The sequence below is a fragment of the Carassius carassius genome, chromosome 11, assembly GCF_963082965.1.
Source record: "Carassius carassius chromosome 11, fCarCar2.1, whole genome shotgun sequence".
NCBI classification, from domain to species: domain Eukaryota; kingdom Metazoa; phylum Chordata; class Actinopteri; order Cypriniformes; family Cyprinidae; genus Carassius; species Carassius carassius.
In genome coordinates this window covers 20,929,316-20,954,102 of record NC_081765.1, presented here as the reverse complement: position 1 = coordinate 20,954,102, position 24,787 = coordinate 20,929,316, and the positions used below count along the sequence as shown (strand labels likewise).

General features: G+C 35.4%; 2 protein-coding genes across 2 annotated transcripts; one reads left to right on the top strand and one right to left on the bottom strand.

Annotated features, from left to right (window-relative positions):
• The first annotated feature begins 6,439 nt into the window (after window positions 1–6,439).
• On the top strand, window positions 6,440–10,966 carry LOC132152999 (gap junction alpha-8 protein-like). The gene is made up of 2 exons (XM_059562067.1): window positions 6,440–6,605; window positions 8,316–10,966. Exon 2 carries the CDS (start codon window positions 8,329–8,331, stop codon window positions 10,471–10,473), a length of 2,145 nt encoding a protein of 714 aa, XP_059418050.1. The 5' UTR covers window positions 6,440–6,605; window positions 8,316–8,328; the 3' UTR covers window positions 10,474–10,966.
• Window positions 10,967–17,335: 6,369 nt separating this feature from the next.
• si:dkey-18p12.4 (SPRY_PRY_C-I_1 domain-containing protein) lies at window positions 17,336–24,199 on the bottom strand. Its single transcript, XM_059562658.1, has 12 exons — window positions 24,113–24,199; window positions 23,712–23,836; window positions 23,536–23,580; window positions 23,343–23,453; window positions 23,065–23,266; window positions 22,945–22,958; window positions 22,722–22,811; window positions 22,481–22,615; window positions 18,370–18,424; window positions 18,218–18,241; window positions 17,996–18,022; window positions 17,336–17,903 (listed from the first exon to the last, which is right to left on the bottom strand). The coding sequence occupies exons 1-12, from the start codon at window positions 24,129–24,131 to the stop codon at window positions 17,380–17,382; spliced, it is 1,371 nt and encodes a 456-aa protein (XP_059418641.1). The 5' UTR covers window positions 24,132–24,199; the 3' UTR covers window positions 17,336–17,379.
• Between the last annotated feature and the right edge of the window lie 588 nt (window positions 24,200–24,787).

Below are 24,787 nucleotides of genomic sequence, written 5' to 3'. Positions count from 1 at the left end.
GATGCATAAGAATTATAGCAGCAATGGTTGTATCAGTAGTAATAGGATATTAAATCTTGTACCTGATTACATGATCTCTTTCTCTTCTTCATCCAGGTGTCCTTCTCTCTCTCCTTCACACAGTATTGTTAGGCTACCGTATCCCAGTGAGGAAGCAACTGTATGAAATTCAACCAACTTCACAGAGATTTATTTAAACAGAAGCCTGAGCTATAGTTTCTCTGTCTCTCTCTTCATTGCTTATGCTGCTCATTGGCTGAGAGCCGAAAGATGTATGTCAGCTTTATATAATGACAATCTTTTAGATTTCATTCCTCCTTGCTCCAGGGTCTGTGTGTGTTTGTGTGTGTATGTGTCAGTGTGTGTGTGTGTGTGTGTGTGTGTGTGTGTGTGTGTGTGGTGGGAACCCTTTATATTTGAGTACTCCTTGCTGCTGGGTCCATGTGTATTTGTGTATGTCTGTACATATATATATATATATATATATATATAGCATAATGTGCACAATGACGCTAATGTGGTGTAAGGGACACCAGAGGGCTGTTGATGACTTTGTGTCATAACAAGTTCACTCACTCATTCAGAGCCATAGAGAAATGAAAGTAAGGAAAAACAAGTAAATGGAAAACTTTCTAAACCTCCACTCCACAAGATCCACTTATTTTATTTAATACCCTTGTATTCATTTTCCATTAAAATGGAAAATGGAATGGAAAATGGATGAAAATTCCCATCAGCCATCTGTTTTACTATTGAATCATTGATTATTTGGGCTCATCTAGCACCACACATCACCTCAGTGAATCTGAGTATATGTATGTGTAAGTGTTTTTTTTTTTTCTTCTTTGGCTGTTTCCCCATCTCTTCACACATATATAACCAGGATACATTTTTGTAGTTTGGGAAAAATGTTAAAAGTCAAGAGATGACAGGTGGCTCTGGATTTAAACATGGGGCATTGAAGGCATCCTTGGCTCTCTCTTTTCTTCATAATTCTGTCTGTGCATGTGTAATGTTTGTTTAAAATTGTAAGGCAGCCATTTTTTTATTAAATAAAATAGTTATTTCAGAATAAAAAAGTATTCCAATACTGAAGTATAAACTGGAAATCAGAGAAAAACATAGCCTAGTAAAATATCTGTAATCATAAAATGAGATATAGTTGTTGTTTTTTTACTTCTAATTTACTCTAGGCTACTGTTCGAAAGTTTTGGGTCAGTAAAATTTGTATACCTTTTGTTAAAATGAATACCTTTTTTAGACATAAAACATTTATAAAACATATATAACATTTATTTCAAACTAATGCTGTTCTGTTTAACTTTCTATTCATTAAAATCCTGAAAAAAAGTTTTTTGGTTCCTAACATTCTTGGAACAACAAAGAAGGAGGTCGTTTTGAAACAAGTTTTAATTTTTGGGTAAATTATTTCTTTAAGTTAAAAGTAATATAAGCATACTATAATATTAAACACAATGTTAAACATAATATGTAATTATTTTATGTGTATTCTATTTGTTTCAAATAACTAATAAATTGTACAACTACAGAATTACATAAACAAATAGTATTTTCTAATCAAATCAAGTCATGGATCACATAATTAGAACAATTTCCACAGCATATCTCAGGTCTCCTACACATATTTATCACCCTGAAGCCACAACAATCTTTTTTTGTCAGTTTCTATCACCCTTTACTATTCTGAATATGCCGATTATATGATATGCTGACACAGCTAAGGCAAAGCAAGCAGAGATGTGCAAGGGACACTCCACCCCTACAGAAGCACAACAATAAACACCTTCAAAACTAGCCCAGGAAAGAAGGAGACTGACAGACGTTATTCTAAGAGAAAGGAGGAAGCTGGACATGTAGATGTTCTGTTTTTTTCTGCACTAAAGCTGAAACATGGATTTCAGAGGACAGACACAGCCATTCAGACAAACACAGGAAAGGAGCTACCCTGAGACAGCGACCCCAGATATGTCTAAAAAATTTGCATCAATAAAGGCTTTGGCTAATTTCAATGTCAGTTCAGCTAATTTCATCAGAGGGTATTCAACAACTATTAAAGAATGGCACAAACAATGCCAAGGTCATGGGTTCGATGCCTAATGCATAAATGTAAATGTCAAATAACCAGGCCCTGCAGTTTATTTTATATATAATAAACTTTTACATATAATGTAAATAGAATCGCTAGTTTCACTTATTTTATTGCAACTTATTTACTCAAAATTTAAAGGGGTCATATGATGCTTTTTTAGAGATCATTATTTTGTGTATTTGGTGTAATAGAGTATGTTGACATGCTTTAATGTTCAATAAAGACATTATTTTTCAAATACTGTACATAATTGTAGGTTCTCTATGCTCCGCCTCTCTCAGACGGGTAGTTTTCTACAAAGTCTTTTTGTAAACCCGTTTGGCTGATTACATCAGAATGATTAATTTGTGATTCTGACATTCTGAAAAGCTGATAGAAAACACTCAACATAATTGTTAAATACTGGATTTGTTTAAAATTTATCAGTAATAATTCACAGAGGCACAGCTGTATTTCACTGGGGCTCGTGCCCTAGTAAAAAGAGTCTTACGATGTCCCTGGATGCAATATTTGTCAAATACTCAAAATTTTCAGAAGTTTTCATTAAGCCACAAAAAAACTTTCCGTTTAATACATTATGTACGTTCTCGTATGTTTTATATCAGTAAGGTCAGTTAAGCACACTGGTCAGACAGACCGGCAATCAGCAGGTCAGCAGAGGTGAGGGTCTGTCAGGTCTGTCTAGAGGAAGAATGGAAAAGGCCAGATCTTTCAGTGTATAAACTGTGATCAGTGAGAACAGTTTGTATGTGCATGGAGGGAAGTGAAGAGAATGCTTTGTATATTCAGGTAAATTAATGAATCAATCATGTAAAGTGTTGAAAATAAAGTTCCCAAAGGAAATGATGCTCAGTTGAGGAATAACTGGAGGTGTGAACAAGGTTGAGAGTTCATAGGAAAGAAAGGACTGTCATTTTTCACCAACTTTAAATGTAATGGTTCGTAAAATATGTCTTATATGCCCTTTTTCCTTCAAGTCCAGACTAAGGACAAGTATGACTTTGTCTATTTGAAGACTTTTCAAAAAAATCTTACTGTTATTTCTGTTTCATAATCCAGTGTCTTTTAAATAATAATTATATTTAAATATAATTTAAATCCATCCATCCCTTAGCATCTTCATCTTCTTTTTAGCAATGAGGAACTGCTGAGGTCTGCATTCATTCAGCTGTAGGAGATTTGCCATGTTAGACTGAGTGAAAAAATTGCTTTGACTTAAATTCAAATGGTTGTATCTCTGTATGACGCATATGAATGTTGGTAGGGAAATATAATTTTCAGATTTGATATAGCAATCTTCAAGCATTTTTAATTTCTGGACTGTGCATGTATTACTGTAATACCTAAAGTGCATTGGTTTCAAATGCATACTTCAACTTTACAGTGCCCCAAAAAGCATTTGACACTCTTAAGTCTTACTTATCAAAAATATATGAATGTAATTAATTACATTAGATAAAGCAACCAACAAGGTGGCATTTGCAATCAATGATGCCTGACAGCAAAGACTTGTATGAAGTTTTGAAAGAGCTTATAACACTATAAATATTTTAAAAGGACAAAAAAAAAAATCTAAATATTTATTACATCTAATCATACATTTGTTCTTTTAAAGGAGAACAGGAAATGTATTGTGGCAGATTAGTATTTGATAGTTGTGTTATAGCTTCATGAGTGCCTGCTGTATTGGCACAATGTGAGCTCACGCCTGACTGCTCATCCTCCATAGGCTCAATGCTCTAGAATGACATCATGTCTTTCTGTGTCATCCTATCACTATTCATGTGGCTTATCCTGCTAGTGTCCACTATATCAACACACAAACTCCTCTAGGGCACAATTACCAGGGCCTGAAATGCAAGGTATACCATGAAGTCAAATAAATATAATATCAGTTTTTTCAGTCTGATATAAACAGTTTTTTTTTTTTTCTATTTTTTATCTTTAATGAATAAAAAATGGATAATGTATGTAAAATGAGAATATAATTTACTCTCTAACATATATTATTTTTTTACACACTATTATTAATAATATTGTATTCATGACATTCTTTTTCCACTTTTATTTTTCCGCTATATCCACATCTTTATGAAAGAGAAACGTGCCCTTATTTTGGGGTATCTGGGGGTCAGTAAGTTAATGTGTAATAGTGCTCATGCTGTTTGCTAATGCTTTCTGAATAAAAGCCCCCAAAATTTGTCATTGTGTTCTTTCCTGATATGTCATACTGAAATAATAAATTATACTGACAATATATTTAGTTTTATACAACCGTTTATTCGTTTATTAGGTCCATGAATCTGATCTGATCTTTTCCAGCAGTGTGATATTCCAGTGATAAAAGAACTCCAACCATTTTACCGTTTGCAGCACTCTGCTTCCAGTATTTCTCACAGCGAGTGTCATAGCAGACGGCTAAATCCACTACAATTTTATACATAATACTGTTTTTGTGTCATGGAATGTAGTTTTAAGAGTTTTTTAGGTGACAGTGTAATTGTTTAGACTTCAAATATGCAGTGTGTTAATAAAAAAAAAAAAAAAAAGGATTAAAATTTGCTTCAGCGTTTTTGGATATGTGAGCTCCAGGGCACTCAATGTTGCTTTGTTACTTGTTCTATTTATTACTTTATTACTTGTTCTGTTTATTACTTGTTCTTGTCCTTACTGACTTGTTGCATAAACATAATATCAAACTCATAGCCGTGCAAGTCTGCGGCCTGGTTTAACTGAAGACACATAGACAAATTTTGATGTGCAACATAGTCAATGGCAGGTTATGATCAACAGTGGGAAAGTAACATAGGACAAAACTTGTTAAAAAGTTCAAATTTTGATGAAACATTTGGCATCATAATTTCATTAAATGATGACTCAATTAAAGAATTTGTCCACTAAAAAGTTTATTTTTATATAGCCTTTCGCACACACATATAGAAGGGAAACCTATGTGACACAGTTCCATTAAACGTTAGTTAATAGAGCTCTTCTCTTTATCTTGATGTTTGGTCCTAATGTACACAGCAACCAGTCAAATGTTTATGAGAGATACTGTGCAGAATGGGGAAATGAATTGTGTAACTTGGAATAAACACTCCATAAATGTGCCACAAAACATTGCCCATTGACTGTCAATCATGTTGTTTTCCCTCCGAAATTGTAGCACAAACTGTTTCCCTTGACAACAATAATTCAACAGTTTAAGTGCTAAACAATCCCGAACTTTAAATAAACCATTCCCAAGTCTGTAAGGGGTTTTGCCAACCATTGCATGTACACTCTTAGTCAAGACTGCCACAGCAAGGAATACAGTGATTTTGACCCCAAACAAAACGTGTAAACCAAAAAAAAAAAAAAAAAAAAAAAATTATCTTAGAATACACACCTTTCCTGACCTTTAACTTTTGTTTTTTTTGTGATGTTTAAAATCTAGGTGTGAACCAGCACTGACAAGAATGTGTCTGGCCAAAGATTCAGCTGTGCAGGAAGTTTTTTACAGGGTAGTTGAAGTTTGTCCATATTTGTATGTGTGTTTGAGCTTTCTGGGCAATATCATATATGCCATTGCGCTGCACTATTGCACTGTTATCACAAAACCATTAAACCTTATACCTCCAACACCCAGCTTTCCTGCATGTATGTGATTGCACAAATGCGTTATTATCACCATTTCCTAAGGCTGTCTCTCGTGTGAAATATCACTGTTGGCATAAGGTCTTTTGGCTCAGACTACACCAACAACTTTTTGTTGAAGATTTGTTGGTGGATAATTTAATGTGTGTATCCCACTTTTACACTGAAACGCAAACACTGTAATACCAGAATGCTGCTCCACTTAACATGAGAAGCCACGTCATGAAGTCTATATCAGTTTCCCATTTCACATTCATGTACAACACATTAATCATATAAAACAGTACTGTCTGTTTTGGACAACATTAATTTTACAATATGAATTATATATAACTGCTATGCAAAAGGTTGGGGACAGTAAGATTCTCGCCAATGTCTTATTCTTGCCAATGCTACTTTACTTTGATCAAAAAATATAATAAAAACAACTCTTGGATGTATTCTGGTTGTCAAACTTTTTGGAAAGACAAGACATCATCTGATGCATCCTTAAAGCATGTCATGATGAAGTACACAATTGCTGTGGACCTTATGCCCCGATTTAATTACATTTTTTAAAGTCAACTTTTGGTTTGGGCCTGTAGACGGTGTCCTGTCCATCTGGCCCCTCTGACTGCGGGTCTGTTGATCCTATTGTCTTCTGCATCAACACTCGTGGTCTGGTGCATAAAGGGCATCTGGTTAGCAGCTTAAACTCTATGGCAGACATGAAAAGCAGCCATCATAGCTCATTCGCTCACATTTGCTCAGTGGTGCGACAAGGACGAGGACTGAGTCTGGGTGACTGGGGGACAGGATTTCAATTTACCCCACAGTCCCCAGGAGCAACGGACTGAACTGGACCCGCCACTGTGCAAAGGTGACCATTTAGGCTCAGTTCACTTTGTGTCCTTTTAATGCAATAGCTTTTTTTGTCTAGTTTTCTTTTTTGTCTAAGATGTGCAGATGACTTATACTGTTGAATGTGAGCCCACTGGTGATGTGTTTTGGCAAAGGCATATATGAGTCTTACAGATGTTTCCTGGTCCTGTTCATAAATGGTCAGTTCAGTCTAGTTTTGTTTATCAAGTAGATTTACTTAGTGAGAAGGTGCATTTGAAAAATATGTGTCATAATATTTTATCAGTAACTATATTTTGAAATATATATAGGTGCTCCTCAATGAATTAGTAATATTTTGTTTTCAGTAATTCAACTCAAATTGTGAAACTCGGGAATTAAATAAATTCAATGCACACAGACTGAAGTAATTTAAGTCTTTGGTTCTTTTCATTGTGATGATTTGGCTCACATTTAACAAAAACCCACCAATTCAACAAATTAGAATTAGAATATGGTGACATGCCAATCAACTAATCAATTCAAAGCACCTGCAAAGGTCTCTCAGTTTGGTTCACTAGGTTACACAATAAGGGGGAAGACTGCTGATCTGCAGTTGTCCAGAAGACAATCATTGACACCCTTCACAAGGAGGGTAAGCCACAAACATTCATTGCCAAAGAAGCTGGTTGTTCACAGGGTGCTGTATCCAAGCATGTTAACAGAAAGTTGAGTGGAAGAAAAAGATGCACAACCAACTGAGAGAACCGCAGCCTTATGATGATTCTCAAGCGAAATCGATTCAAGAATTTCAGTGAACTTCACAAAGAATGCACTGAGGCTGGGGTCAGGGCATCAAGAGCCACTACACACAGATGTGTCAAGGTATTTGGCTACAGTTGTCGTATTCCTCTTGTTAAGCCACTCCTAAACCACAGACAATGTCAAAGACGTCTTACCTGGGCTAAGGAGAAGAAGAACTGGACTATTGCCCAATGGTTCAAAGTACTCTTTTCAAATGAGAGCAAGTTTTGTATTTCATTTGGAAACCAAGGTCCAAGAGTCTGTGATGATTTGGGGTGCAATAACATTGCATTTTTTTTGGAAACCAAAGTCACTGCACTGATTTATCAAGATATTTTGGAGCACTTCATGCTTACTTCTGCTGAACAGCTTTTTAAAGATGCTGGTTTTATTTTCCAGTAGTCACCTGGTCACCTGCCCAAACTGCCAAAAGCAAAATAGAGAATCTATGGGGTATTGTCAAGAAGAAATTGAGAAACAAGAGACCAAACAATGCAGATGAGCTGAAGGCCACTGTCAAAGATACCTGGGCTTCATACCACCTCAGCAGTGCCACAAACTGATCACCTCCATGCCACGCCGAATTGAGGCAGTAATTAAAGCAAAAGGATCCCCTACCAAGTATTGAGTACATGTACAGTAAATGTACATACTTTCCAGAAGGCCAACAATTCACTATTTTTTTATTATTATTATTGGTCTTATGCAGTATTCTAATCTGTTGAGATTGTGATATGGTGGGTTTTTGTTAAATGTGAGCCTAAATCATCACAATGAAAAGAACCAAAGACTTAAACTACCTCAGTCCACCTTGCATTTATTTAATACACAAGTCTAAAATTTAAAACACAACAGCAATTATGAATGTAATGGTTTATTATGAATGTAAAATACTTTTGGATCATCTTATTTCTCCCTAATTCCAATTTGTCTTTCTTGTACACAGCTAATACACAACCATGGGAGACTGGAGCTTCCTGGGTAATATTTTGGAGGAAGTAAACGAACACTCCACTGTGATTGGCCGCGTTTGGCTCACAGTTCTGTTCATTTTTCGCATTTTAATCCTGGGCACAGCAGCAGAGTTTGTCTGGGGAGATGAGCAGTCAGATTATGTATGTAACACTCAGCAGCCAGGATGTGAGAACGTGTGTTACGACGAGGCCTTCCCAATCTCCCATATTCGTCTATGGGTGTTACAAATAATTTTTGTATCGACACCTTCTCTTGTATACGTTGGGCATGCTGTCCATTACATCCACATGGAAGAAAAGCGAAAGGAGCGTGAAGAAGCCGAGGTTAGCCACCAACAGGAAATGGGTCTTCCACTAGCGACCACCAAGGAAACCAGCACAAAGGGTAGCAAAAAGTTCAGACTCGAGGGCACCCTGCTTTTCACATACATATGCCATATAATCTTCAAAGCTCTTTTTGAAGTAGGCTTTGTAATTGGACAGTACTTCCTCTACGGGTTCCGCATCCTGCCACTGTACAAGTGCAGTCGCTGGCCGTGCCCCAACACAGTGGACTGTTTCGTCTCCCGGCCCACCGAAAAGACCATCTTTATCATTTTTATGCTTGCAGTTGCTTGCGTTTCACTGTTCCTCAACTTTGTGGAGATCAGCCACCTCGCCTTGAAGAAGATTCGCCTTGTGTTCCACCGACCAGCTCCGGCACAGCTGGAGCTTCTTGGACCACCTGAGAGGAGCTTACCATTTCTCCTGACCACCCCTGTCCAAAAACCTAAAGGTTATAGGCATCTTGAAGAGGAAAAGAAAGACAAGGTGGCACACATATATCCACTAGCTGAGGTTGGTATGGAAGAGGGCCAGATCTTCTCACCTCAGCTGGAGAAGGAGCAGAAAAGGAGTCAAGACTTGGTTAAGCCAACAGCGCCACCTGTAGAGGAGACAATCTTATGTAATGAGACTCAACCCTCCTTCATTCAGGTCACAGAGACACTACCAGAGCTTCCCCCAGAGGAACCACTTCGGGAAGGTGATGAGATAGACAACTTAAAGAGTCCGACAGCTTTACCAGAAGTACTGGAGGAGCGATCAGAAGGGGAAAGTGTGGAGGAAACGTATTTAATATCACTTGAGGAGAGTTTGGATATAAATCTAGGAGAACTGACCTGTAGAGAGATGATTGAGGAAACATCAATGAAAGACAGTAGCTTAATAGATGCTGAGAAAACACAAGAGGAAAAACTTTCAGGAACTGGAAAAGAGAAGGAGGCCTCACAGAAAATTTTGGAAAAGGAGCAAAACACCTTTATGGTCAAGGAGTTGAGGGAAGAAGGGAATTTGCCAGACGTGGTTGAGGAAGAGACAGCAGCTGAGGAGTCTGAGAGGGAACTAGGTGAAATTGAGTCTTTTGTAAATGAAGACATTTTGGAAAAGGAGAAAACTTTAGATGATGGTAAGAATACTAGAGATCTGGATGTGTCTAAAATATTTGAGGGGGAGCGAGAGTCTGAGTCTTTAGGGGACGTTGCAGGGTCAATTTTATCTGACATAGTGCCCATTGGGGATGAAGTGGATATAGGAAAGGACAAAGCTAAGGGGGATGCAGAAGATGTGAAAGGGGATGGAGTTCAATGGGATGTGGTAGACTCAGACGTGGGCAGAGCTTTAGAGGAAGTACTAGATATAGGAAAGAGGGAATCTCTAGAGGGTCTAGTGGATGCAGGAAGAAGTTGTGCTTTAGAAGATGTATTACACACAGGTATGGATCAAGCTTTAGAAAATCTAAATGAAGATACACCTTTTGAGATTGCTGTCAATGAAGGTGAGGGGGCTCTAGATAAAACTGTAGGGTTTGCTGGTGACACTGAACAGGTGGAAACTTTGGGAAAGGAGGATCCAGAGGAGGTCCAAGTCTCTATGGAGTGGGATAGGTCAGTGAAAGAAGAGGATTCTGGAGAAACTGGAAGCCCGGAGAAGGAGGAGTGTTCTGAAAAATCAAAAGCCTTGGAAGCCATGGAGGAGATGATGGATGTTCCACTTGTAGCTCTGGAACTAGAGATGACACAGGGAACAAGATTGTTAAGTCGTCTCAGCAAAGGAAGCAGCAGAGCCAGGTCAGATGATCTAACTATATGACTGACCAACAAACAGAAACTTCACCAGAGGTCATAGTGTCAATTCTTTGATGCAAAATTTCCCAAACCAGCTTACAAGCATGTTTTCTCAAACAGGTTTTTCAAATGTTGAAGCCAAATGATGCTCCCCTTGCGAGGAGCTCCCTTTCTGAAGTATAAAGGCAGCTATATGTTTTCATGCTTGAAATCCCATTTATACTGCTGGAGAAAAATTTTCTCAAAACTTTCATGGACCCCCAATACACCTTTGTGGTGCCCTAGGTGTCTCGGGTTCCATGTTTGTTCTAGATCTTAAAAGCAAAGCAAAAGTAACGCAGAACAAAAACAAAATAAGGGTAAAAGTATAAATATCCTCAGATTTTGTAAAAAGTAGCCAATTTGTAAAAAGTATTTTAAACATATATTATTTTAATTATTATTATTATTGTCTACAAAACACAAAAATGGTCTTGATTTTAAATAAGTTCATTATTCACACTATTTATTATAAATCCCATGCATTCTAAATTTATGCTTTATTTGTCCACCCTGTTTATGGTTATTTTACTATATACATTTGCCATTTATTGATCCTGGACCATAGAAATAATTGTGTTACTGTTTATAAATTTTCTACCAATTTGTGTCTAACATTCACATCCTTTATTTATATATACTTTAATCTGAATTGCTACTACCAATGCTTTCAAGTCTATTAAAAGGAGGTTTTTAAAATAACAGAATATTGTAATTGGAAACTGGTATTCTTCTATAACTTAGTTAGCATTCAATATATAGGACTGTATCATAAAAAACAACGTATACCAATAATATTATGCTGTGTGTAGTACCTCTCCATCAATGATCTTTTACTGGTTTATGTGTTGAGGTCCCCAAATAAAGGTAATACAATGACTGAACCCAAAATAACCTTGTGTTTGTCTCTTATGCAGGATAAAGCGTTTAACCTAGAGTTTTATATTAACAAGCCTCTATCTGACACAAAATGGTTTAAAAAATATAATTCACTTCACCCTTCACAGAGTAACACTGGACTGAAATTAATCTTTTATGACCTCTAGTGGCCATTTGATTTTACTAAGGTTTTATTAATTTCTTTTAATTTCAAGTAAATTTCATTAAATTCACATTTTTGTTTTCATTTTAAAAGTTTATTCAGTTAAACTTCCATTGGAAAGTCACATACACCCTGAAACAAACAACTACAATCCCCAAAACGAAACAGAAATTAAACAACTAGGCCAATCTGGAAAGACAAAAAAGACAAAAAACTAAAAGTCATGTAATCAAATATTTTTCTTTTATCTTTTCGACTAATTTGCCAATCTAATTGGCTGAACTAGTACTTTGAAAATCAGGAAGACTTCTCACTGATGCCTAAATTCAGCGTTACTGTGGGTGTATAGCTGTAGCACTGCAGTGACAATGCAACACTTCTGTGACCTTGATGCAAAAAAGTACCACATTGGTGTTTTGAGTCTTTTGGTAAATGTCTCCTGTAATTTTTACTCCTGGCAAGTGAATGACTTGTTTTCTCTGCTGTCCTGAGAGCTGTCACTCAGAGTTTGATCACACTGATGGTATGGTGATGCCAAAGTAAGAATTTCTCTTTCACTTTTCTCATAACCACACAACTTCCTGTGTTCACACAAACAAGTCCACACACATGACACAAAAAAAACCTTCGACCTGTTTCCATTGGTGCAGATCTATTTTGAAGCCTCAGTTTCAAAACAGAATCCTAAAATCATGGAAACCAAAAGTTATTCAAATAGATTTACATAGATATATACCACCATCTATTTAGGTTTCTTCTTATTCAATTAAAATTTTAACTGGCTTTCAATTGGCAGTTAAATCTAATAGGATAAGCCCTTACATCAAGTCACTCAATCATAGGATTCGCTGTAGATTGTTATGTTATGTTCTTATAATGATACCTTTTCCTCCCGTTGTGTCTTCATAATAAAGTCCACAATAGGAAGCATGCTGATCAGCTGCCCTTTCTTCCACTGTCTGTTGAGATTCAACAGCTCAATTCTAGTGCATACTTCTAGAAACACTGAAAATTAAATGAAAAGAGAGAAACAATGCTATAGAATTACATTTTCACATGTAAGGGCTTATATTTACCCTGCATACAATATAGTAAAGCAATGAAACTTTGGAAAGGACTGCAAACATTAATAAACCACTGTTTCTGATCTTGATATCTTTGGTTGTTCAAACCTTCCAGACTCCTCCTGACTCTCCCAATGTTGGAAATCTGATAAGGTACCATGATTTAAACATTAACCAATGTTTTTGTTGAATCTGCAATAGCATGTCAATATGTCATAAATCCTAAAAGATATGGTAGAGGGTGATTGATTATGCATTGTTTGCAAGGCATTAGGCATTAGTATCTTTATACTGTTGATGCAAGTACATGAAAAATTAACTTATCCACAACCTTCACAAGCATATCATAAATTCCAATGCATTCAAAATTCTACAAAAATGTAAGGGCTGTAGACCTAAGTTGTGTATGTACAGTACAGACCAAAAGTTTGGACACAGCTTCTCATTCAAAGAGTTTTCTTTATTTTCATGACTATGAAAATTGTAGATTCACACTGAAGGCATCAAAACTATGAATTAACACATGTGGAATTATATATGGAATTATATACATAACAAAAAAGTGTGAAACAACTGAAAATATGTCATATTCTAGGTTCTTCAAAGTAACCACCTTTTGCTTTGATTACTGCTTTGCACACTCTTGGCATTCTCTTGATGAGCTTCAAGAGGTAGTCACCTGAAATGGTCTTCCAACAGTCTTGAAGGAGTTCCCCGAGAGATGCTTAGCAGTTGTTAGCCCTTTTGCCTTCTGTCTGCGGTCCAGCTCAACCCTAAACCATCTCGATTGGGTTCAGGTCCGGTGACTGTGGAGGCCAGGTCATCTGGCGCAGCACCCCATCACTCTCCTTCTTGGTCAAATAGCCCTTGATGCCTTCAGTGTGACTCTACAATTTGCATAGTCATGAAAATAAACTTTTTGAATGAGAAGGTGTCCAAACTTTTGGTCTGTTCTGTATATGTGTGTGTATGTGTATTTTTTTTTAAATGTAGACAATTAAAATGGCATCTGTTTGTATATAGACTTGAATATGTTCTTGATATGGAAATTAAACTTAAAAAATTGAAAAAAAGATTTAAGGGGTGTAGTCAGGATTCAAAATGATGTGATTTCTTGGATGATATCTTTTACTTGTTCTTTTCAGTTTTTCATAAATCAATCGTTTTGACCTTTTATGCAGGAATCATTTACTTAAAACATGTTGCATTTTCAAATCCTTTTTTTTTTTTCACTTTAGCTCTTGAGTCACTATTACCTTGTCTATGTTGTTCCTGCATTTTGACATCAAAATACCTCCGAACACTTTACATTCTCATAAACTCATGTCATCTGTCACATTAAAGGCTTGGGACTGTCCAGAAACCTGAAATATAAAATAGCAGGTAGAGTTAATCATTCAGTGTCTCGACAAGAAGATTGAGAATGGAGATGATCTCTCACTTGCTCATAATTCAGGCATGTCAGGACAGAGATGATTTTATATGGGAAGCTTATCTACATAAACTTATCTACAGAAACCACGTGTAATCTACCTTTGTTGTGACTCTATCCAACTGTCTTGCTAGGCCTATTAAAGTTGAAAGTGTCCAAGGTGACTCTTTCATTCTGGAAAGATACAAAAACAAACAAATGTATAACTGTCCTTCCAAACAAAGCAGAATAAATTTAGACTAATTTTCAGCTTATGCAAATGAGGAAAGTTGTTACAACCCTTGTTTGCTTAAACCAGTGTTGATTTTATACATGTAGATGTTTCATGATGAAAAATTACCTTTGTAGATGACAATTTTGGTTTTATGAATGGTTCAGACATACAATCATATTCTGTTTTATTAATCTGCCAAGGAATAGTTTTCCTGACATCGTGTTCTTTAAAAGAAGTCAGAAATTAGCTTGTACATCTAAATATTGCATTAACAACTAAGAAAGCTTAATAAAAGGTCATTGTTAACATAAAACGAATATATATCTCCAGAACCATTTTCTCATCAGCACATAGGTCATAATTCTTATATGCTATCTGTAAACTTGTACTTAGTTTCCATTCCTTGGCAAATCATGCAGGTTCCCATTTGACTGTGGCTGCTGCTAAACTCTTTATGCATATAATGAGCCTCCCTCATTTATCTTGCTATAGCTATGTTAAAACCATTATATACTTTTTATAAACAAGCTGTGAAAATGTTAGCTAAAAAGCCAAGGAGCTATCATTACTGCAATATTATTAAAAATTATAAATTAATTATAATTTTTAAAAAGCTTAAAGTATGGCTTCAGGAAAACCAAATATCCGATCATTGACTTGGCTTTGTAATTCAATGTAGTATGATGTGATATTATATGTGTTATATGTGTATATTGTATTGTTTGTGACTTAATAATGTAATTTTGTCATAACATCCTGCCCAGGGACTGCAGATGCAAATTAGCTTTACAGCTAACTTTGGCACAACACTGTTGTTGTGTGTTTTCCCTGTACAAATAGATTAAATAAACAAACAAAACAAAAAAACTAACAAATAATAAATAAAAAATAAACTTTGATCAAATCCCCATAGTTCATATAATCGTATTCCAGACTGACCAACTCTTGAGTTGAGAACATAACAGCCATTTATAAAGAAACTTTTTGTTCCTTTAGTTATCACTTGATTTACAAGGAAGCCAGGCGTGGGTGGTAACATTACTATATATATATATATATATATATATATATATATATAAAGCCTACTTCTGTGAAAAAGTACAACCTAAAAATAGATCAAACGTGGGAACAAATTAATAAAACCTGCTCAGAATGTTCACGAAGGCCTGTTAATATGTCATGGAAACATAAAAACATACATTTTGTCTGGGGTCATGGCTATAATTAATGCTTATAACTGGTAGCCTACTGTGTTTTTATCATAGAATTATTAAATTATGTCAAATAGCTGTTGCATTGCTGCAAAACAAGTTTGAACTTCTAACACCAACAAGAATAAACAGTGAGAGAATTAAAGATTTATGAATTGCAAGAAGACTGCAAGAAGTCATTACAGTTTCAAATAATTGTGCATCAAAAATATTTTGATAAGAAAATTAAAATCCTATTAATCCATTAGTTTGTTCTGATGCAAACCGAAACTAAGTGGGGGCCCCTGCAAAATTAATAAATGAGGACCTTCTAAAAGATTATTTTGTTAATATATCTCCACTACCAAGATATAGGCCTATATTTATACAACATACAAAAAGTAGTTCAAACACATATAAACAAACATAAATAGTTTATTTAAAAAAAAAAGTGCTTATTCTTTAACAAATTATCAATCTTCATCTTTATGGCAGAAGATACAAAACTGTACAAGACAATCTTGAAGATACAGTACAATCTTCTTATTTACAGTAATGGACTGTCAGTTTAAAAATGGTGCTTACGAGCCTTAGCTACAGCAAATGCTGTCACTATGTCCTCCAACTCCAAAGTTCAGTGGAAATTAGTCCCAGTGCTGACAGCCTCTCTTGGTTCATTGTTGACCTGAGGTGTGTTTTTATCATCTTTAGTTTATATTTTTATCCTAGTTTTATTAGTCCTAGACAACTAGTTATGACTCAACAAATTTAATGAAGAAGAGCTAAATAAATAATGACTAAAGACTAACTTGTAAATGAAACATTCAGAATGATTTTGTGAACTGGAATTTTTTGTAAACATTTTAACATATACTGTGAAACTTGAAGCGTCTTATTAAGATGCAGATAAATGTCTAATGGTACCGAAGGTGGTCAGCACCAAAATGTTCTTGTGAAGCATTAAGTGTGAAAGCATTATGATGCTAATTTTGAGACTAAAAATCAATAGGGGAAAAACAGAAACTATTTAAATTATAGCAGGTTTGGAATTTTACTACAAGCCATAGAAATCTTCCCAAATAAATGCAGTTTCATTACTCCTTTGTTTCTTGAAGGGCAGACCTTAAGGAGGGTAATGTTCAAAACGAAATGTAAACAAAATTACTAATTATCCATGGAACAGCTTGCCATCTTCCTTGTTCCTTGTTCCTTGTGGCAGGCTTAATTTAAGGGGGTCATATAATGCGATTTCAACTTTTACTTTCTCTTAGGAGTGTTACAAGCTCTTGGTGTATAAAGAAGATCTGTAAAGTTGCAAAGACTAAAGTCTAAAATCCAAAAAGATAATCTTCATAAATCTTTCTGTTATAAATATGATAAAACTAAAGACTTTTTGGAGATAAGAAGGATGCATTACTACTCTATGGATACTCAAGATTAACATGAGACTTCATTGAGTTTGCATCATGAGATGATTGAACTTTTCAATCGTCATGCTTTAAAAACCAAATGTTTTAATTGGTTACACATTTCTCAAATTACATTTAACATTTTTTTTACATCAGTAAATATATTTATATTGCAATTGTCTTGAAGATTAGCTGATAGCAGAAGTATGAAAAGACAAGACCTATACATTAATTTGCTTTTAAAAATCTACTATACTTTCTCTTTACACAGAAAATGGAAATTTGGGTGTACAAAGGTCCCCAAAGTATGTAGGCAACAACAAAGCTGTTATTATTATTTTTTATTATTATTTTTATTGAACAATTCTGTACACAGAAAATGTAAAAAAAACATAGGCTACCTATGTCTAAACTAACATTTTGAGAAAATTTGCTAAAAATAAGATAAATTCTTAATGTTTGGGATTATTCTACAACAGTGAAAGTGAAGTAAGGATCATTAGTTATTTTTTTCATATACTCAATTTGGAAATACATTTTACTATGAAATCATCAATGCTCTGTCTGTCTCAACAGTACCAAACACTGGGTAAATGTTTTCAGTCTCTCTGAAGTCAGTGTGGAAAGAGAAGATATGTCTTCTTTTGACTGCATCATAGAAAGAGACATGGCCCTCCTCTATGTCCAGATAAACTCCGACCCTAGAGGGTGTCGACAGGTTGACTTTAGTGACTGGTTCAGTCAAAGCTATCAAAGTTCCCAGTTGCAAACGCAGATTCCAGTACCCTGATTTTGTGTTCATTGGGACATAGCCATTCCGAGGGGCAGATTCCTTTACAACTCCTACTCTCCACTCTTGTTTCTTCCTCACATCTACCTCCCAGTAATGTCTACCTGTGTTATAACCCTCTTTAGCTTGGACACACGTCCAGCCATCAAATTTAGAATGTTTCCATTGAAACGTTTTCCAGGATTCATGACCATATTTTTTTGCTTTCAAATATTTTCCATCTTCAGAGACCAGGAGATCTGGGTTGGCTGTGTTCGGGTCCAGAATTACATCAGCTTCAAGAATAAAAGGAAAAGGAATTGTATTGAATCCTACACACGTGTATGTCTTGATTAAGAAAGCTCTAACTTTATTAGTTGAGTTTTACCTGTTGATTTTGTTATCCAATTCCAAACTGAAAAAAAAATGGAAGTAACATTGAATTTTTACCTGTCTGGAAATTTATGCTAAACTGACTATCAGTATTTAATCACAAATATGTTTTGCAAATTATTACACAAAGTATATTTTTCAGTTTTACCAAATATTTAAAGTACAATTAAAAAGGTAGCTATGATTTTATGAAGATCAGTAAGTCTAAAGAAAATACCTGTGTTAGGAATCCGTAATCCAACTATAGGTGAGGAGAAAAAACAAGAAGAAAAAAACTTTTTGACAACTTTTTGCACATTTAAATGCATTTTCTATAATTATTCTCTGAGACATGTAAGTACTGCATATAAAGACCAAAGTAATCTTTACCTGTGTTTTTGGATCTCTGTTTACTCCTCACCCACAGTCTGGGGACGAAATCCACCTTTCATTCAAAAGAGAAACATTTTACCACCACAAGAAAAGTCTTTGTTCCCTACACTATATTTTAGCATAACATTTGGAACCAGGTTTTTCCTGCTTCCAGTTCCATTTAATTTTTTTTATTATTTTATTACAAAAACAAAAATAGTTTTAGCGTTTACTACTGTATTGTTTTTCTAGTAAAAAAAAAAACTTTGTGTGTGTAATTTTGTATTTCCTACGGGGCAGGGGAAGAGAAGTTTCTAAGCAGTTGTACACATCTAAATGATTCAGAAAAGGTCCAGATAGATTTAATCTTATATGGCTAATTTCACATGTATTTTGTGTATTTTTCAAAATACAAATACTGTATTTGTATTTGTCCGCACTGTATTTCATATGATGTGATTTCAATTTGTCCTTTCTCTTTGGAGTGTTACAAGCTCTTGGTGCATGAAGATCTGTAAAGTTGCAAAGACTAAAGTCTCAACCTCAAAAAGATATTCTTTATAAAAGTTAAGACTCTGCCACGCCCCCCTAAAATGTCTTGTTTAAACACGCCCCCACATCTCTAAGTCACTATGTGGTAAGATTTGCAAAACGCCACCCAAATCTTCACGCAAAGAAAGAAGGCCTACGTTTTATACTCTCTGATGCAGCCGACTCCATTTCGTGGAGAAGCTGTGTGTTTCATTGTGAAAGTGAAACTACTTTGCTTGGCCTTCTGGCACTTCTGACTGATGGTTTACATTTTTAAAGGGTCATGAAACCCCCCATTTCAGCACAGGTTAGTTCTCACCACGGTTTTAAAAAATGCTAAAAAAGTGGGCGTGGTGTGCAGCGGACCGGGGGAGGGGGAAGAGGGGAGACAGACAGCACACAAAGCTTTGCGTTCAAAAAGTGTCATTTCGCTCCCATCGAGCTAAAAGCACAAATAAATGCACAGCCATTTGCACTCTGCATCGAAAACATATTACACATTCAGTCATTTAGCAGACGCTTTTATTCAAAGCGACTCACAAATCAGACATATATATTATTCTGTGGCGTTTATATAAGCCTTCTGACAGGTTGTGTCACAGAGCTATAAAAACGGTTACACTCACCAAATGAATGAATCGTGTTTGTGCCGAACTCTTATTACAAAGAAAAAACAAACACTCTTCTGCAATCCATGAATGTTTCTCTGTTAATGTGTGCGATGTCATTTCACAGTCTGATGAGTCTTTCATAGCAAATGAACACATGCTGTTGTGAATAATTAAGCGAAGCGTCTTCTCATAGGATAAACACGCAATCTCATGAATAATTGAATAGACACCGACGCGTCATCAATGTACTATAGTCCATTGCCACGTCAAAAATCGTGAAGTCAACACAATGTAGATTTTAAATCCGGAAGATGAAAATGGAGCAAAAAAGCTTAAAATTAACCAATTTTCTCCAACAGTTAAAATTAGCGGATGCTAACATTGTCTTCTATGATGTGCAACACAAACACCTCTGCTAAAATCTTAGAATAAGTAGTCTGGGGTTTCATGACCCTTTAAAGCATTTGCCACTGATGATTCAAACGCAAGTTTTGAGCAGTGTAGTGTAGAGCTTGTTGTTTGTCCTTTCTCCGATCACAAATGCAGATGTGGTTTTATGTGTACGTAACACGATATGTAACACATAAAAAACAGAGTAAGTCATTATAATCAGTAATTATGTTCCCACTGGATCCAACAACTGCTTCGTTTGTAATGGGTTTTATTGTTTTTGTTCTGTCATACCAGTGTTCTGACCAGGACACACAATAACAGTATATGTTGAGTCCATAAAATTTACGTTAGACGCATTTTAAATCAATCGACATTAGGCCAATCTCAACGCACTGGATAGCTGGCCAATCAGAGCACACCTCACTTTTCAGAGCAATGAGCCTTGTAAAAATCTATGTGTTTAGAAGGCAGGGCATAGAGGAGAAACAATAATGTACTTTATGTGGAAAATCATGCGTTTTTTTTTTTACCTTTAACCACATAAACACATTTCATTACACCAAATACACAAAATAATGTTTATTTTTAGCAACATCATATGACCCATTTAAATACATTTTCGTGTATTTACAGTTGTGTTCAATATTATTCAACCCCCTTGACTTGCAAGACAATTTGCTGTGGAGGATAACATTTTATGAAATCAATTTAACAAAGGCATCAGTAAAGTATTAGAGAAAGTTTGTTAATACACTTTTGAGTGATTCTGAGAATGGAACATTGATGAATCATGATAAAATTCGAATTGGCTCTAAACATTCATGTTCAAAATTATTCAACCTCCTTTGTGCAGAATCTTTTATTCTTTAAAATCACCTATAAACGCTGTCTGTAAGTGTTTAGAAGCTTCTGTCACCTCTCTACTACAGTTTTGGCCCATTCCACACCTGAAAAAGCTTTCAGATCACTGATAATCTTTGGTTTTCACATTGCCACTGCTTTCTTCAAATTCAACCAGATATTTGAAATGAGAATTAAGCCTGGAGACTGAACAGGTCACTCAAGTACATTCTTTGACTGATCCCTGAACCAAGCAGTAGTAGATTTGGATGTGTACTTTGGTATGACTGGCCTGCAGGAAAGTCCATTGATCATCAGCTTCAGTTTTTGCACCAAAGGAATCACAATTCTTGTCAAAATGGCCTGACACTTTAAAGAATCCATGATGTCCTTCATACAGTCATGATTTCCACTTCCTTCTACATTAAAGAAACCCCATAACAGGACTGATCCACCTCCAAGTTTGAGGATGGAGATGGTGTTCTTCTGCTTATGAGCTTTGCCTTTTTTTGCAGCAGACATACCGCTGATCCATGGGTCCAAAAAGTTCCAGTTTGGTCAAATCACTCCATAAAACATTCCTCCAGAGCTCCACAGGTCCGCACAAATTAATTTTATCAAGTTCAAGTTGGCTTTTTGTTCTTCTTGATCAAGATGTCTCAACATGAAGGCCATACTTGTCTAGTGTTTTTCTTACACACTGCATTGAAATTGTTTTCCTCCTTTCATCGGGTCATCTTGCAAGTCTTTGGCTGTACATTGCAGGTTTTTTCTCAGTTGCTCTGATTAAACATTTTATGATATTGTACTTTTTCTTCCACAACCTTAAAGATTTTCTGGTAAAACACACTTTAAGCTAAGGAATAACGCTGAGAGCTGTGTCTCTAGGAACTTTCAATGTCTTGGAAATCTTCATATAGCCTTAGCCTTTCTAAAGTACTACGATATTTATTCTCTTTAGCTTTTGTGAGATCTCTGTTGACATTTTTGCTACTCAACTTCAATACATGCATGGGCCAAACTGTATGTGTAACAGCTCAAGCTAATTCTGTTTTTAATAGAGTTTCTAAAGGCTTAATTGTGTTTTGAGATGGTTTTATTCCCCACCATGCAAATAAGTGATTTAAAAACAGCAATGTTGAATAGGGGTTGAAAAATTATGACATAGCAGTATTATTAAAAAATCTTATAACTCAAATATATTACATTATATATTGACAATATCACTTTTAATATGCCAGTGAACTGTTATAGGTGCAAGTTTTATTATATCCTGGATCTTCAGAAAAGCTTGTATTTGTAAAGTACTGCAGTCTCTAGGGGGTTGAATAATTTTGAACACAACTGTATACCCATCTCTAATAGCAGGTAATATGAAACAGAAGTCTTGCACATTCAGAAAAAAATAGGTTACTTTCAGGTTGCAAGATAAGGTGGATACAAAACTGTGTTGTGACTACAATGTGATTGCCGATTAATAAAAATACTTTTGTAAAATCAAATGAATATATAAAAAATATTGTATAAAATGAATGTATAAATTTGTTATAAAAATGTATGATTCGTGACATTTATTGAAGGCTTACAACATTAGTTAAAATCTCATGTGTAAATCATTTATATATTTTCTGTTGAAAATAAATATTGAAAAGCCAATAACTACATGGACATAATTATACAGGCATAGACTACTTATATCTTTGGGATTCTTAAACTTAGATTTTCATTATATGATCATTTTTTTTATTCTTTACCTCTGAGCATTCTGACTGTAGAACAGCCCATACCATCCAGTCCATTACTGGAAGCATGCTGGACTCTCCCTGCTTCCACTCTTTGTGAAGATCCCTCACTGTTTCTTCCCATCCCCCCTTTGGACAAACTGAGTTCTTGTCACCAGACAAAAATAAATAAATGAGATATATGATTAAATCTTTTGCGTGACAGGAACATGTCATAACCCTCTGATCTCTGTAAACATACAAGAACAAATACCTCTTTCAAATCTTTCAGTCTCCCAGACCAGTCTGACAGGATTGTTTTTGCTTTGTTGAGATTCATTTCACTAGACAGCTTCTCAGAGGTCTGTGGATTTAGAAGAAAAACAAAACAGAAGAAACGAAAGAGAAAGTATATATATATTATTGACAACGTTAAATATAATATTGATGTTAATTTGGGTAATTATATTATTTTCCCTGTTTCACTGAGTTATAACCAGACTTGTTGCTACTTTACTCCAGAATGGTTGTAACAAAAACTTACAATACAGGAAGACATTTTAGTACTTATCACTTATTGCTTTATGGCATCAGATCTGGTTAGGACATGCTATCACAGGAAATAATCTTTAAACAGGAATATTTCTTTAAAACTTCATTACTCTTAAAAATGTAAATCCAAACCTCTTTCTTGTCCATTTGTTTTGTCCGTATGTTCTCCAGATCATTTGCCCACTGCATAATATAATACTGTTGTTCTTCCTGTTCTTTGTTACTTCCTTTATTTTTAATCTTTCGAGCCATCGATAACTTCTTGGACTGTAGGCACAATGTAGATCATTTGAAACTTCTGATACATTCATAATAAATTCACATTATAATGCCAAGTGTTTACCTGTACCACTCTGTCCAGTTCAGCAGCCAGTTCTCTGATAATGGACACTGACTCATCAAGAGACAAATCATCTTTTTGCTCAGTACTGTTGGTGGCTGTTATTTCAAACCTCTGCAAAAAGTTTTGTTTTTAGTCGATTTTGGCTTATATATAGTTAATAACACTTTATATTACAGTACATGCATGTGTTTACCTGGTAAAAGACATTCCCAAGGTGGTGGACTATTTTAACAGCATACTGTCAGGAAAAAAAACATAACAAAAACTTATTTAACCAACCTCAAAAACATGCTGAAACTAACTACAATGTATTTTGGTAATGTTTAAAATAAAATATATTTTACATTTTTATTTTGTGACATTATATACCTTTAATGGTTGAGCACTCAGATATGGCTTGATAAATGGGAATGACGCAGAAGCTCTTGTATTCTTCTTTATGTGCGGCTCACAGAGACTAATATCACTTATGGTAATTCCAGTGCTTTTGTTTTCTGCAACATTTATAGACATTCTGTGAATTTAGCAGTTGCAGGAACTGAAACAGTACTGTGATAGTAGAGTGATTCTGAACTATGTACACTGAGTGATGTTAACAAATTCGCTTGATGCATGCACACAGTAACGCATTAACAGAAATACTTTTGAATGAATCTATTTCACTATTCCAAATTTCTGACATAAAAGAATGTTTCAGAAATTTGTGAAAATTTGTTTTACTTCCTTAGCACTCCAAATATAAGATATGAAAGTAAAATAAAAATCCATACCAGCTGCTGCAAATGCCATATTGCATGTATAGCATAATCCAATAAAAGCTCTTGTGTACACATCCTTGACTGTCACTGCAGTCGAAAGATGAGGGGTTGTTGTTGTAGTTGTACAACAGCTTATATACCCTAGACACGCCCTTCTGAAACCATAAACATGTTTGTGTGGTGTCTGACTCAACCACTGTCTTTTTTTTTCTCTCTGTATGAGTTGTAAAGTTTGCATGTGATATTTCCCTTTATTATGACATATGTCTGATCTAACTCATGCTTTTTTGTTTTGTCCAACATTGCATGACTTGTTAGATGTTGCTATAAGGTACTGTTCCTGGAGCAGCGGTTAAGGGTATATATTTACTTCATAAGCAGAAAATGAAAGCAGTGGGTGGCAGTTTAGATTTTAAAAAAAGGAACTAGTCTGTCCTAACGGCCAACTCTAACATCCATTTTCTCACAAGATTTAAAGCACCCCACACCCCCTTAAACGAAAAAGCACCTCAGTTGAAACTACTGGCAAAACAGGTTTAGCAGCCTATCAGAGGCATTGTTAGTGGAGGGAAAGGGTGACAGAGTGCATAGGACCCAGAGATCTCTGGGCAACCACAATCTTTATATTATGCAAGCATTAAAGTTTTTATGAAAAAAGGAATGGTAGAGAGGAGCGCTTCCTGGACT